This window comes from Bombus pascuorum, chromosome 11, assembly GCF_905332965.1.
Source record: "Bombus pascuorum chromosome 11, iyBomPasc1.1, whole genome shotgun sequence".
NCBI lineage: Eukaryota > Metazoa > Arthropoda > Insecta > Hymenoptera > Apidae > Bombus > Bombus pascuorum.
In genome coordinates, this window is record NC_083498.1 from 1,634,222 (window position 1) to 1,651,396 (window position 17,175).

At 35.5% G+C, this 17,175-nt stretch overlaps 1 protein-coding gene and 1 pseudogene across 3 annotated transcripts in view; one reads left to right on the top strand and one right to left on the bottom strand.

Annotated features, from left to right (window-relative positions):
- LOC132911691 (tachykinin-like peptides receptor 99D) overlaps positions 1–7,480 on the bottom strand; it is a 40,465-nt gene extending 32,985 nt beyond the window's left edge. For 2 of the 3 annotated variants that reach the window (XM_060968533.1, XM_060968534.1), the window contains exon 1: positions 6,287–7,480. In XM_060968533.1, the coding sequence (XP_060824516.1) occupies positions 6,287–6,723 (437 nt within the window). In that variant the 5' untranslated portion in view covers positions 6,724–7,480. The remainder of the gene's footprint in view (positions 1–6,286) is intronic. The other variant, XM_060968532.1, reaches the window with a different exon arrangement.
- Positions 695–2,203, top strand: LOC132911699 (uncharacterized; annotated as a pseudogene).
- Positions 7,481–17,175: the final 9,695 nt, after the last annotated feature.

The following is a 17,175-nucleotide window of genomic DNA, read 5'->3' on the forward strand; positions in this document are numbered from 1 at the left end:
ATCGAAAGGAGATAGAAATAATGGCTAAATTGCAACAACAAGTTCCCTTTTTACTGTCGAAGAGTGCAAACGTACCAGGTACCCGGAGAGATCTCTCCATAGAAGCCGAAAGTGGAGAAAAAAAATAGTGCCCCCGAAATTGCGAAATGTGGGGAAAACGAGGAAATGCAACGAGTGCCACCGCTCAGAATATCAAACAATGGCGAAACATATGCCATAAACAGGGGGATGGAGGCCCAGGAGTGCACAGAGGACGAAATGGATGTCACCCAGATGAGCGACGACAGAAACACAACTAACAACAAACTAATAAAGCAAGACGAAAGCTGGAAGGTCGTAACTCCCAGCAAAAGAAGGAAAAAGAACAACAAACGCAAATACTAGGATGGCTGTTGAAACAGAAAGTAAGCAGTGGCACCAAGAAATCCCTTTACAAAACCCCTTCAGTGTACTACCACAAGAGAAGGAACCAGAAACAACGGAAAAACCAAAAACAACGCCAAACCTCCACCAATATACATCGATGCGCAAGTAATAAACCCCCTCTTCGCACTACTAAACAATACGGCACGCAAAGAAAACTACACAATAAAACAACTAAAACTGGACCAGGTAAAAGTGCTAACCAACGCCCCAGAAACCTACAGAAAAGTGGTAAAGGTGCTAAAAGAAAAAAACGCCGGGTACCATACATACCAACTCAAAACTGACAAAAGCTATAAAGCAGTAATCAGAGGACTACACCCAAAGACAAACACAAGCAACATATGTGGCCATGTAATCAAAATAAAATAAAAAAAAAAAAAAAGAAAAATGCAACAAGAAATTTTAAACGGTTACGACGAAAATCAAACCGAAGTGAAACTTCTTCGTTCTCAGCTTTTGGAAGTTCCAGAGAAGAAAGAATCTGAATTGGTAGATAAAAAAAACATACACGCACAAACGTGAAAAGAGTTCAATCTTTTAAAATACGAATTGAAGAACTAACAATAAAATTAGAAGAGATAACATAAGTCACAAATATGAAGTTGGCTTACTGGAACAAAAAAGGCCAAACTTAATTCATGTGTTAGTAACTTAATGGAGGAGAAGGAACGTGATAAGTTGGAGCTAAAGTTGCAAAAGCGACAAAATGAAGTTTTAGAACTACAAGGACAACTATCTGCCCTTCAACGTGAATTAGACGAACTAAAGGGTAAGTATGAAAAAGTTGTTGAAAATTTTTCGAAAACAGTGGGTGATCTTAGATATAAATATGTAGAAGAAACTAACAAATTTTGGAAAAGAAAAAATGATCCTTGTCAATGAAAACGAATTTGAAATATTGCATAGGGCACAACTTGAAGCTAAAGTAAAAGATATTGATGAATAAAATAGTTTTCTTAGAAAAGAACTGGAAAACGTTCAAAAACTTTCCAAAGATGTTAATAATCGCTAACGCGAGGTGCATGAAGAATTAGAAGATTCGCATAGAAAACACACTCTTATTTTGAAAAAAAAAAAAAAAAAGATAGGAAGAATTAAATGATATAATAAAACTTCATGATGCAGAAAAATATAAACTGAAACAGTAATTGGAGGATGCAAGATTGATTTATGTAGAAGAGATAGAAAATCTAACGATAGCGAGAAGCAAAGAAGTATGAGAAGTAAAAGAAGCTGCGGGCAAAATGATCGAAGAAGAAACGAAACGAATTAAAAACTATAATTGCAAATCAAATCAAGCTCATATGCAAAATTATAAAATCCGACAGTATTAAACTAATCAATGAAGTCAGAGTAAAATTTGACGAATATATAGCTAATACCACTAGAGAAAAACTAATAACAGATTTGATAATTCAAGCTGAATACCAATATATAGCTATACCAAAAGGAGAAATTGAAATACTTCGTGATAATAAAAATTAAAATAGGAAGACCTTCCATAATTAACCTGATGAACAATGTAATTTAATATTCAACGATAGTATAATGAAAGATTGATAGGACAATCCAAAGTCAACATAACATTTGAATATAAACTCAAGACGATTCCCTTTAAAAATGATACAACAATAGATTATTTGTTAGACAAAATCGAAAGAACACCTAGAATTCTTAGTAACATACTAGAACATCAGAATAACTTAGACCAAATATCCGACCATATCAATCAACTAACGAATACAGTCTCTTAAATCATGAGGACTCTCATTTTTGTAAATAGTTATGTTGCAGGTATCTACCTTCTCAATAAAACAGGAATATTCGATGTACGTAAGAAATGTTTACCTACAAAACTAATTATCCATTTACTATGTTTTAAAGAATAACATCCAAAATATTACGACAAATCCTACACCCCTAAATAATTATACAGATGTACCACAAATACCACAAGCAACAACAAAACTCAAAAGCATAAGATACCACGACGAAGAAGAACAAATAGAGATCGAGCCAGCCAGAGTCCAATTCCACCACTCCATACTGAAAAAACACTAAGATTTTGGAGGACCAAAATCAATCTAAGGAGGGGGGTATGTGACATCAACCACATCTTAATCTATACCAGAGATAAGACATCGACCCCCGACCTTCGGACTCTTCTGCGCATCATAACCTATACCGAGCCCCTAACATTCCCAAACCAAAACGCATATAAGCCGAGACTTTAGCCAACTCGAGAAGTTCTTGTTCAGCCTTTCTCTGATTCAGTATCATTCTACCTCTGTAAAATCATTGTAATCATTAAATTTATAATAAAGCTTGATAAAAAAAAATTAATAGTTGGGTTACGGTTCAGCCTTCTTGCTTTTATAATCTAAGTCTCAAGTTTACGCGACACTCTCTCGGGTTTTCTTTGCTTGTAACGAACCAGTTTTGAACGACTTTGCTTTCAATTGCTAATTCAGAGCTACCGATGTGGTCGGCGATTAACGTTATTCACAATGCGTCGCATTCACATGCAATCGTAAAGATTTATCTCACTTCTTGGTTCAATTCTCGCTTTTTTACCGACGATTAGTCTTTTTTCTCAATTTCCATCGTTGTTAGGATTCGGATCCGTGTAATTAATTCCACGTCTCCATTGGTTAATCTTCACGAAATCTCTCGCATATGCATATGTATATGCATACTTATCTTAAAAGAAAAAAGCTTTGCTCGTGGCTCGCTCTTTGATCGCCTGAATCTTCTCGACGCCTTAAATGCTTCGCTCGAAATAAATTAGGAACTTTCTCGAAGAATGCTTTTGAAAGGAAATTTGTATTTTACAAAATTGTATTCGGTATCCTGATTCAATACATCGATACAAGTTGCTTTTGACACCGTTTCGCCGATACGGATCTACGTATATTCTAACGTGTATACTAATCATGAATGTTAACGTGAAACCTGGGTGTCGACGCATGCGTCGCAAATAGGGCTGTCATTTATAAAATCACTAATCTACAATAAGGGGCATTAAAAGCTCGGATTTCCCCCCCCCCCGAATCCTACACTCTTTTTTAGATTAGATACGATGTCCCAAAATAAAAGCTTCTGTAAATTATAGATTGTAGCTGGATAGCATTTAGACTGTTTCTAATGTGTCTGATGCGAACGCAACACTTGAAAATCACTTCTAGAAAAACAAATGCATTGCTATCCAGTATATTAGCATAGGTGCGTCTGACGCATGCCAGATCACCGTATGCAATGCACATATGCATGTATGTATAACATGATAGCGCGGATGATCGGTGGGGGCTGACGGTTTGGATTTTAGATACAAGCGAGCACCGGGAGACCCGAATCCGGGATGGCAAACCCTAATCGTAAATCGCAATATGTTTCAGTGTATAAGATAGAGCATAGAGTCCTTTTCACATCTTTCGATGCCTGTCGCTTGTTTCTGCATCGATCGATTTCGATTATTCCAGCGATTTTCAATCTTTTTCACATTATGGCGAACATAAACTAATTGATAAAATTATCTGGCACACCAAAAAATGTAGTACACTTGGTTCAAGCTGGAGCATTTACATCAGACGGCTATTATTTTGGCTATCGTCATTTTGTTATTTGACAATGTAAAGAAAAAGAGGGCAGTGCGTCTGAATAAATAGTTAGTCACGGCGCTCTGGTTGAAAGTCGCTCAGTTATTCGGCCGATAACTTGACCGTTAATACGACCTGTTAACTATTTAATACCAGGAGAGATGGTATGCGTGGAAGATACTCGAGTTTAGTCGAGACTCAACCTATATATCGTGCATACATGTCCTCAGCGAATCGTGATGGTTTCTTTCACAATTGAAATGCCGTTCGTTCCACCAGAAATTCTGGAACCTGAGCTTCTCTTGCAGTCTCGATAACGCACATTATCATTTATCGGCAGTGTCACAGGCATGCGAGTACGACGTGCCATTCACGTTCTTCTCTCCGAATCGTTGAAGCATAATTCTTCGATATAGTCACAAGGCTATCGAGCTATTGGAAATCATCGACGCCGATTCCATTCGATTCGATGTCGTTTACGGTCTACCTATGCTTGATCGTGATCGAAGAAATGCCGCCGTCAAAAGTATGTTTTTAAAATAGATTTTTGCGAAGAGATTCTCGCGGTTAATATTTGTAAAAGAGCTTTGACCCACCCGTTGAGAAGCTCCAGACTTATTTGTTGTTTCTATACTACCATAAGTACTGTGTATCATTTTGTGGCAGATCCTCGAGGAGTTTTTCGACGAGGCTACGCGACGCGAAGTTAGCTTTCGTCCGACCTCGCAAACGAAGAGATTAGCTACGGCTATAGGCGACGCGCTTTCACAGAAGTATTTTATATTTATTTCGTATATTTTTCTAACATATTTAGAATCGTAACTGCGAATATGTATTAGAAGGACGATAATTTATGCGATTCGTAAATAAACACCGGCAGAGTTTGATACCGACAATAATGCAGTTTTAAGTATTATCTTTATACCTGTAATATCTATAATACCTGTAATTACGGGAAAGGTCCTAGTTATGTTTGTTTATCTTTGACTCTAGTGAAACAGACTAAGTTACTAACTTAAATTTTCATAAATCTGTTATTCAATTATTACATATACTTACACACCGGGAATGAATAAAATATGTACATATATAGTATAGCTACTTGAAAAGAATTATTTCACAAACGTTTCACGAAAATTCGACACGGGCTTGGAAATTTTGAAACATTTCCCCAATTATTAAGAAGTTTATGATTAAAAAAATAATCGAATAATTATTTTATCGGTAATTCCCAGTCTAATAGATGAAAATCTTAAATAATACCTTGCGAAAAATACAGTTGTGCGGAATTACTTAATAGTATTACATATAAATGATTATCAAGTAGAAGTAAAAAGTAACGTCGGTTGATTAAAGGGTTAAATTTAAATTTCAGGAAAAAGGCAGTGAATCGGAAATTACGTTTTCTTTGTACGCTTTCACGTACACAGCACAGTTAAAATTGTCCAACAAAGATTGGAATGTCTACCTACAGAGAAAGCTGCATTTCCGTCTTTGAGATCGTGATTTTCATCTGTTGTTTCGCCCGTCTGTAGTCTGGCCCGAGCGTTATTTATTTTCCTGAAACGACGAATTGTCAAGGTGGCGTTTCTATGTGTCGAGGCCAAAGCTAACCGCATATTCGTCCAGTTTATGGACGTGTAATCTTTCGCATGGCGGTTCCATTTCACAGATTTCATCTTTTCGATCTTTTCCTAAGATTCTCAATCATAACTATTGGAGCAAAACTAATTAGCTATTAAATTGTATTTAATCGGCTTTGAAACACCGCCGCGTAGTTTGGCTCGAAGCAGTCGAGGTAGTCGAGTTCTAAATCATAATCCTTGATAATAGGAGTTCAATTAGATAGAAGTTTACGATAGGTTGAAATTTGCAATGCTGTTCTGGGAAATATTTCCGAGCCAGGGGCTGACTGTATTAAGATAAGGTATTATCCGATATTGCGTATAATTGTCGAAACTCGTCGAATAAGATATCGAAATATTACTGAAATATCATGCAATTTGGATTCTGATGTATTAAAATGCAAATATTTACGTATGTCTCACAAAGATCATAAACAAATCGATAAACAATTCACGATAAACAGAAGAGTACTTTGTCTCTATTCTAATTGTAAGACTATTTCTATTTATATCATTTCTTACTAAACCAACAAATAAAATAGAATAAAAACACGTATATGTAAATATAGAGAAATATGAAATAGAATATGAGTGAAAATTTTGTTCGGTTCGACTTCTGAGTAAGAATAACGCGCTTACCTATCTATAGAAATTGCCATTAAAGTGAAGACACTGGCGCATATCGTGAGCACAGCGACGAACTGACAGATCTTGCAGTAGAGCGTGCCAAAGGGCCAGTGACTATTCAACATGTAGATGTAATTGAACGTGACGTTCAGTGTAGAAACCATCGCGTCTGCGATACTTAAGTTTACCAAGAAATAATTAGTGACCGTGCGCATCCGTTTGTGCGCTAATACAATCCAAATGACTATCAGGTTGCCACCAGTTGCCACGACGATCATACAAGCGAACAACAAGGTCCAGATCATTTGTCTCCACCACGGAAGTATGAATTGATTTCCCAATTGTAAATCCGTGATATTTGTGTTATTGTAGTAAGTGTTATTTTCCATCAGTAGTGTCATGTTCAACGGATCCGGCGTTGAATTTACGAAAACTTGGAGGCTCTGCATTTTTCTCGCAAAATTTGTTAATTTGCTGACAAACTATCTGTCTTCGGATAGACACCTTTTGATTATCTTTTGATTTACTCTTAATTTAGTACGAATAAGCACATTTTTACGCATTACGCATTTATTTGAAATTAGCTTCTTTTATTGGAAATGACGTAGAGGTGACTACGCACCTCGCACAAATACCAATTTAAAAACATTCAATCAACACGATTCGTTTAATCGGTTCAAGACGAACGTATTAAAGTAGTTTTTTCAATCACTTTTCGTTTTACCTTTTTACGATTCACACTTGTATCGAGTCAGCCCTACGATTTAGCATATACTGTACCGGCACATATTACGGCTACGTTAATTAGATCGTTATATTTTATCGTTCTTCGACGTCACAGTTCGTTTTATTAGCTTTTCGTGTCGCAACGATCACCAATTCCGAGACGATTTCCAGAGTGTCCAAAGACAGGAACGCGTTTCATTTCTTCCGTATCGATACGATACAGGTATAATGAAGTTGATGACGCTTGTCGCCACTTTATGCAGATTTTGTTTGCGGCACGAGGCAGGCGGACAACTGGCATGGCCGAGTCACCGACTATGCTCGCTTCCACTTCTGTTTCACGCGCGAGCGCCTCTAACAGGCTTCCATTCGATTAACAAGCAAGTGCTTAGCCATTGACCTATTGGATCAATTCGTATTGTTTTCGTGGGTTACCTTTATACGGCGAAGAAGATTTCTTCATCCAAATATCAATATTCTAGAACGATCCAAGCTGATGCCATTTCAGACGATATCGATGTACTGCCTTCATTTTCCATCGATGATGCTAATCCATTGTCGTTCTTTATTCCTTGCATCGCTCTTTCTCTGGATCGTCAACGTTTCGCTGGATTAACTCACTTGCGATTAATTTCGCTAAGATTTTTCCTTCTCACGCGAAAAATCTACCAATGTACTATGCTTTCTTATCACGTTTTGTCGTAATCATGTCGGCGTCTTTCCTATTGTATTCTCGCATTTCACGATTCTAACTTCCACGACTAATTACCTCTCGCTGGAAACGTTTAGCCGGTATCGTTGAAGAAACTCTGACCGCAATTCTTCACGAATTACCACTAACTTTTTCCTCTACACCTGATGGACTGACACCTTGAGCACGATGCGAACTTTACGTTATTTCATTTCACGCCTCGAGCGCGCTTCAAAATACATCGACGAGGCTTTCATGCTTCCGTTTCTTCTCCTTTTTGCCCTTACTGTTTATGCATCTTGTATGACGCGTCCTCTCTCCGGCCCAGCACTTTGCGTCGTACCTAATTTCTTTTGCGTCCTTTTATCTATATAGATTTTTAATCCGTATTCTTTCCTATCCTCTATTCTTTATCGAGAATGATAAGTCGATCATCAGTGTTGTTCCTTTTTCCTTCTGTAGTCAATGGAACAGACTTACTTCCCGATCTGTTTGTCGTTATAAAAGAAGATTCGCCTCTCATCTTCAGTGCAATCGCTTTCCCGCTCGCTGGTCTTGTTAATTTTCGCACATTCTTCTTTGGGTTTGAGATACAAGGACGACCCCCTAAGAATTCCTAGATAGCTTTCTACTTTTGGGAAGATCTCGACTGGAATCGGAAAGACGATTATTCAGAACGACGATCGAACGACATTCCGTGCGAATATCTCCGAAAATATCCTCCTCTATTCGAGTTACAACCGATACCAGGAGTTGTTGTTTATCGCGCGAACGACGAACCATTCTGTGTCGTGATAAGAGAATACGCCTATTAAGTACATTGAACTCCAGATGAGAAAGGTTGCATTAAAGATACATCGGGAATCGCACCGGTTCACGGGTGATACCTTTCAACAACCCTTTTTTGCCACATCCAGGGACTAGCAGAAAATTATTTGCAGATATTCGCCATTTCGAACGAGGACAAGAATGCTTCTGTCTCTGTTTACAGTCATGTCTGTTTCCATGATACTTCCGACGATCCTCGTTTCAATCGACGTTTCAGCATCGTACTGTCGATTCCTTTCATTTGCTCCAACTACGTTTCGCAACATTTTGTCACGTCCGCAATTTCATTGAAAACTCATTCCATCGCGTCCTCCGTGAAAACAGCTTTAGCCCTGCAACATAAAAAGTAGTTTTAGCATTTTCTCAATTTCAGTTGATTTTAACAAACTTGTACTTTTATTAATTATATTATTTCTATTTGCTCTATCTGCTCTATCTGCTCTTTCTCAATTAGTATTCGTCCTCTAAATAATGGTCGTTTATAATTTCCTGCACGCGTGCTAATAAAGGGCATACGTATTTTTTAAAATATAAATATGTCATGTTACAGTACTTTGGTCACTTAATAAATTCTCATTCTCTGAGAGCAGAGTTCTCTGTTTCTCGCGTTACACTTTCTTAAACTTTGATATATTTACGATTACTAAACAGCGAGAGGAAAATAGCGGGAAATGCAATCGTTATCTTCGAACACCCGTAGAAACGAAGAATTTGACGATTTCAAATAGCGCAATTCTTCGTTTCAGGACATTTATTACGAAGAATGGAACCGCAGAAGCAACTGAAATTATGAATTCGTTCCAAGTAACTCGAATAAAAATCAACCCTGTAACTAACATTATTGTTGCTAAGTCGCCATGAAAAACATTAAATATAATTTTGAATAAGAAATTCGCTGCAGTTCCATAATGTAACATTTTTGCATTCCTTATGAAACTTTCGGAAAAAATAATATTTAACGAAGTAACTGAATAACGAACCGAATCGGTATCAATGAATACTATGAGTCCTGCAGTGTCTCGCAGATTTTTTTATTACAGCTTAGTACATGGCTACCTACTACGAATATGAAATCGTGTTTCACGATATGGAATACTACTAATAATTTGAAATTGATCGTTTAATCCTAATCCTTCGAATATGCAGGCTGAACGATAGTACGCTGACTTTTGCTGGTTGTAATTACGTGTCCTTCCATCTCTCAACCATCTTTACTACAGTCATGTACAATATAAATTCGGCAATGTATCGATCAAAGCTTGTCTCTCTTTACCGAAAGTTCGTTTTAAAGTCGTTCGTTCCATCGTCCGTAAAGCACTTTTACTTTTTGCCGACCAAATAATTTGTAACGTAGCGGAATCCGGTTGAAAAAGGAACGAAGGAAATCGTGGATCGTAGCAGAAAGACGAAAAGTTTTACGACAGTTGTGATCAGCGTCGAACAAAAAATACATTTCTCTAACGTTCCATCACATCGGTGAGTAAAAAAGTTGCCGGCAAAAGAAAACCGCGTGTCTAGTTAACGTTAACAAGCAATTCGCTCGTACCATCGATTTTTTATCTCGATATTAGAATAAAGATATACCAGGGCAGCCTACTAAATCGAGGTGGATTAAATCCGTCGGGCTATCCACATAGTTGTAAAACATACGTGAGATATCCGATGCTTTATCCTATCGATGCGATGGATCGCTAGCGATGATACTTGAGATGAATCGAACTCCTGTCAAGCCGCATAGCAGTTTACATAGCTGAGAGAGTACGGATTGTTGCATTGTTCGCCTGGAGAATTTCACACAACTTGACTGAAAGTTAGCAAGCACGTGGATAAATATTCTGATGCATATGTATGACAAATATATTTATTTACAAACAAATGCAAATACCAAGCGTCATATGTTACTGTTCTCTTCTCCTTACACACATTTATAAAATAATACAATACAATACAAATAGATATTCGATGCATCTGAAGCGTATATTTATATCTCGCTCCCTTAATGAAGGTATTACTACGTATTGTACAAATATCTCTAGATAATATCGGATAGAAATCTTTTTTCAAAAATGTTTATTTCAAAAAAAATATATATATATATATATATATATATATATATATATATATATATATATATATATATGTACGTAATGCTGCAACGTAATCCGAGATTAAACGGAATAAAATTGAGAACGCTGCTTCCATTACGATTTTGTAGCGCGATTTTTCCTGATTTTACTTCTGATATCTCACTGCTATCTGCAATAGCATCAGTTGGCCCTTCTTCCACTCTTCGACCACACTCTTGTTGTTTGTCGAGTCTAGAACGGTGGTAAAATTTATTTTCGGCATAGATAATTCCCAAAAGTTATTCGATGTCTGACATTGAGGACAGTGACTAGAAGCAGGTGTGCCACTCTTTTGTCGCGCCAACTACAAAAAACATTTAAACAGACTGGGAGATATCTCAAGTTTCACATTCAAATTACTGTAGGATACGTCTCCGCCCTTTATGCTTCACCATCGAAAGTAGTTTTATGCCCAAACTTTGCCGTTTGTTTCATTACTTTGGCTGCAAGTATTATCCTACATATTAAGAAAAATGCCTCTTACGAACCAAGTTTTATCTTCTTCTTCTTCTTCTTCCTCATCTACATCTTCTTCTTCCTTTTCTTCTTCCTCTTCTTCCTCTTTGTCTTCCTCTTCGTCTTCCTCTTCTTCCTCTTTGTCTTCTTCTTCGTCTTCCTCTTCCTCTTCTTCTTCCTCTTCGTCTTCCTCTTTGTCTTCCTTTTTCTCTTCTTCTTCCTTTTCTTCTTCGTCTTCCTTTTCCTCTTCTTCCTCTTCTTCTGGGAAAGACTCCAGTAGATTTTCAAAATTAGTATTCAGTATCCGGATATCGAGTATTTTGTATAAGTATCAAGTAGTGACTAACGAGTAGCGAGTAGCGTGTAACGAGTAGCGAGTAGCGAGTGTCGAGTATCGAGTATCGAGTGCGTGTACCATTGACTACTACAGGTGACACTACCGTTTTAACTATTCAGTTATTCAATTAGTATGGAATAATATAAAATTAAATGCGGTATATGTATATGTAGTTATATTTTCCTTTATTTTTATGACAATTACCGTTGCATTCTCTATACGTAGACAAGATCTTACATTTTTACTTTATTCGTTCACTCGAAGTAGAGCGACTCGGCAAACGCATTTATCACTCTTACTTTTGTTTATATCGAGGGTAGATCCTAACCAATTAATTAATTCTCTACAATTTGAAATATGTACTTCCTAGAAGATATTGCCACTGAAATATCTGCTAATTACTAATAATAGATACTTCAGTACTAGACTACTTTTTCACAAGAATATCTATATTCTTTGCTTACTTGTCTTACGATAATAAGAATTTAATTATTTGCACTTTACGTAAGTGTTCATTAATAAAATAAATTCGTTTTTGAAAATGCATCGTATCAGTCGAAGATACCAAGTACCCTGATTTGTTTTTGGACAGAGGATCATACGATCCAAAAAAATGGTCAATGTTAATGTATCGCAAATATTTTAAAGGAAACTCGATACTGATTAAATTAAACGGTTATTACAACTATTTTTTATATTGCTTTCGCTCCGAATTATATGTATCTATCATTACCGTGGATATTTCTTACGTGGATTATTTTAAAATATTTTTAATATTAATAGCACTTAAAATCGTGTCGTACGATGTGCTAGAAATTTTAATTTATGTTAGATGGCTTTTAACTCGTCCGGACAAACGACATTATTGACAAGGAGCTGAAAGTGGTCGTGAGAGATGGTCTGTCTTTTATCCCGTCGTATATCCCGTCCGGACATCATCTTGCGAAATATCTAACGACTGAAAGTTGAGCGATTATAATCCGCTCTATCCCATTCTATATCATAATTAATAAAATTAATGTTATCTTAACATGGCAATAAATATAAGAATAAATGTAAAAAAAATTCTTAAATGAAATTTAAAGACAAATTTCTATAGGACGCACAAAGACCTTGATGGGTGACCGCGTTTATGTATATTGATATTTAATACTTCGAAATATATATACTTAACGAAATTGTTATGCCATTGCAATTCCAATTTCACTAATTTAACGAACAACAGAGTTTAATAATTTAACATATAAATTGAAATTAAGCTATACAGAACCGTCAGTAAGCGCATATAGAATGAAATTGATTGTTATTCATTAACTCTACCGATTTCATTATCGGGTATGTGTATGTGTGTGTCTGTCTGTAGTTCCTTTATAATTGATAGACAGAGTAGATGTCCTAATTCAGAAGATAAGATTTTAATACCTACATATATAGCTCTTCTCGTGTCAAAAAAGTAATTTATCCTATTAAATTATTAATATTTGCGACTCGCATTGGTTAAAAAGTTTTAATATTCACTATTGCAAAGTTCCAACATTGCTGTCGAAACTTTCAGCTGTAGCATGTAAATGAAACTTGTTGACATGGATTAAATCTTATCTCACTGATCGTTTACAAATTGTTGAAATAAGAAAAATTTCTCGAGGTTCATATCCCAATGTATTATTGTTTGATAAAACTGTAAGATGATTGCTACAGGAGAATATTGTTTGATAGTTTTATTCACGATTTGGCCGATGTTTTTGTTAATAGCGAGTTTCTCTTATATACTGGTGACCTGAAGATTTTCGGACGAATTTCGAATGTCAGTCACACAAATAAACTCATAAATAAACTTGCGATTGATATAGAGTGAACAAAATAAATCTTAACCTTGCTAAATGCTATGTAAATATATGAGGTCATTCTGTAGCAATTATCTTACAATCTTTAATTATACACTTAATGGTCATAAATTGTTAGAAAAAAAAAATTAGTGTAATTGTCGACTTTGGTGTCTACATACATTCTAGCTATTCAAGCATTTCCATAGTATTGCATACACTGCTTCTAAGTCGTTAGATTCTATCATTTGCTTTTCTAATAACATTTAAGACAGTTTTACTATCAGGTTATTGTATTTTCAGTTAGTTAGATCTCAATTAGAGTATGCTACAATTATTCGGCCTTCGCAATTCTTAAAACACAACGTAATTAAGAACGTGCAGCATCAATTTTATAAATATATAGCTTTCGTTTGAACAAATCTGTGTTGATCAGAACTATGAACCATTGCTAAATACACTTGATATGGTTTGTTTGACTGAACGCACAATTATCAATGATCTTTCATTTTCATTTAATATCGATAAATGATCAAATTTACTTTTCTAAATTATTACAGCTTATTTTTCGTACACTCTCTTAGAAACTTTTAGAAAAAAAATCAGATATTTCACTATTCTACTTGTAAAAACTAAATATGCAATTAATCGAATGCTAAAATTAGCCAATACATTTACGGATAAGATCGACTGTTTTTCTATTCTTGCTCTAATCATTGTTTCAAGAAATCTTTATATAAAGCTTTAAGCACGATTTAGTTTATGTTATAAACATAGAATTTTTGTAATTGTACTTATATTTAATTTTATAATATATAATATATTATGTAGCTATCGCAATTTTTTTCTTTTCTTTTCACCTTTCCTATCTGTAATTATGCAAATACTTATAGTATATTTATAGCATATATAATTGTAACACAGTTGAGTGTATATATTGGGTTTAGATTTAGATAGCGTTTTATCGACATATAAATAAACAAATATATAACATAATACTGTGAAAATACAAGTTGAAACAAAACTTTTGTAACATTGGTTAAATAACAAACAGATTTTCTAACTTGTGCCACTTGTGGGCATATTTCGACCTCTGCTGCTGTAAAAAAGTTTGTTGATTATAAATAAAATATATTCAAATGTATTCAAAGTTTGATTTGTAAGATTGCTACGAAATTTACTGATTCAAATAATGTACATGACCCTAGGGAAATTTCGGTATATGTATATGCTAATATAAGATGCGAACACGATAATATACATGTATAGGAGTGTACGCAAAGAATATCTTCTTCTATAGAACATGTATTTACCAGAGTATGAATATAGAAGAAAGTTTGTGGTGTATTCTACATGTACGTGTAGGCACTAACTCTGTGTGCGTGTGTATGTGTGTGTGCATACTTAACAACTGTTTTATGCATACTTAAGAAAGATCAAATTGGCTTTCAGTTAATTGAAATAATCAAGATTACATTGTAACGTTATCGTAGGAAATTCTTTTCATAAAACATGGTCTATCGTAAAATGTCTCAGACTCGTTAACGAGTTATGAAACCTTTGTGCGATAAAACTCGATTCATCCGAGCATGTCAACGGACAGAACGTTCGGAATCCTTCAGAGATTCTTTTTCACTAACCATAATTTTTTAAATCATCCGATAACTCAATTCCAGATTACTGGATTCGTCTATTCTTATGAATACTAATATAAGGAAATGATATATAAGATATTGGTCGGTGTTTCAATAACAAAAGAGCTCAGCAGAAATTCAATGAATCTGGTCTTGAGAGAAATCTCGTTCTGATAAATGGAATTCTAGTTGATATTCGTGAAATTTACGTCCTTTACAGATAACAATTCCAGTGTTGTGTCGAGATAGGGAAAATTCACCTTCGATTAAATGGGCTATTCGTGAATTGCATTTGTCGCGTTTGCCAAACTTGTCCTCGCATATTGAAAAAGTTCGTTCGTAAGGAAACTCAGGAAAGTGTAACTATTTTATGTGATTAATGGCCAACGAGGCACGACCGTAACAGACGCATCTCACGCATCGGTTACATTCACGCTTGTATGTTCACATATGCGTAATGCGAAATGCGAAACGGAAAGCAACGGTTGGGGCACGCGCTAACACAATTAACCTCGTGGTAATGGAGTATGCGAGGACCGGCGCCTGTTGCTGGAGCAAGGTTTGATCGTGTTATCAAGACGCTGTCGATACTTGCAAAACCAACCAAAGTATCTACGGTACTAGCCATGCTCTAGAATCTAGAAATACGGAGAAGTTACTCACGTATTAGGTTGTCCGAAAAGTGTCTTTCTTTTACAGACACGTTTTCCACAACAACGCATCTTTGTACAAACCTATGAAACGAAAGAAACTTATGGAACGAAGGAAACTTTTTGGACGACATAATACTTACTACTTCTGGCAGAAAGCGTATTTCGTCGTTTAGAATTATTGCAATACGAAAGATGATGAGAAATTTTGAAGATCTCTTTAACAATTGTTGCGAATATTTCGTTTACGCTGGAATCTTAGCCTGTAAAACCATGATACGTTTAATAACTTTCGATATTGCCAGCCTTGGACGCGTTGTGGATAGCTCATTAGTCGTATTTATAAATCTCTCTTATGCTAACTTTCTTATCGTGTAAATTGTAATTTCGAAGAGTTTTTTCAGTTCGTTTATGTTCGTTTCATTTTCATAACACGAACACAATACGAATAGGAAATAACTGAAATCAAATCCGAACAATTTCGGTCGAATTCGAAGTCCAGCTTACATAATTTTATTGTAGAATATTTGTTTTCCATTTGTATTTTATATCACGTATTATATTATTACATTGCACGCCTTTTGTGTGTATGTGTGTGTGTGTGCGTACAATTTATCGCATAAAATATATAATTAAGTAAAATCAAAACGTCCGTGGGTTATCTACGATGAATCGATGATATCGATCCGAGATCCAACTAATTGTCGTTTAATGTATTTAACGTTCATTACGATACAATTACATCTGACATAACGTTTATCCACATTCGAGTCTTGCTTTCGAATTTTACGAAATTAGCACACAAAGGAAAGAAATAACTTTGCATTGAGCTACCTGGTTTTGCTGTTAAACATTGACGAAATTTGGTCAAGCATTGACCGCTTGTAACTTTATTCGGATACTCTATATCCAGTCTTCTATGAATTAAGATACGTATTCTCCAAACATCTTTATCGAAAATGCAAAGAATTTTATTAATGTAAGACGTTGATGCGATAACTGCGTGTTTCCTTAAATAGATGGAAATATGAAATACCTTTTCTTAAACAGGAATAAATCAAACGATTGGCTTTAACGTAACTACACCTATTTGATGTGTATATTTTTAGACTAGGTTATTTCCGTTGTTATTTGATATCAGGGTAAAAGAAAGGCTTTTTAGGTTGAAATTTGATAGCGTTTCGAATCAGGGAACGGCTTACGAAGGGAAGAAGGATATTTTTTCGTTGTGCGATATCAGTGTTAAAAAAAATAATAAGAAGAGAACATGCGAATATTAATCGGATTTATTAAATAGAACTAAATTTAATAAGAGCAGATGTATCCTAGATGATCGCGTGTCACCGTATATGTAGGTATTAATGATTTCAAGTATTTTGTATAAACTTGTAAACTATTGTCGGAGAACCTATAATATTACTAAATTAATAGAGATGCGAACGAAAAGAGCAATTAATTTGTTTGATATTCAACGCACCCCAAGAGTGATCCAAGAAATAATATTGACACAGGTTGTTCAGGGCAATAATGAATGCAACGGCAGAAAAGTAATTGGACACTATCGACGGATCAAACACGCATTAACGAAATTAACAATCCATTACGCGGTAAAGACGCTTTACAGTGTCGA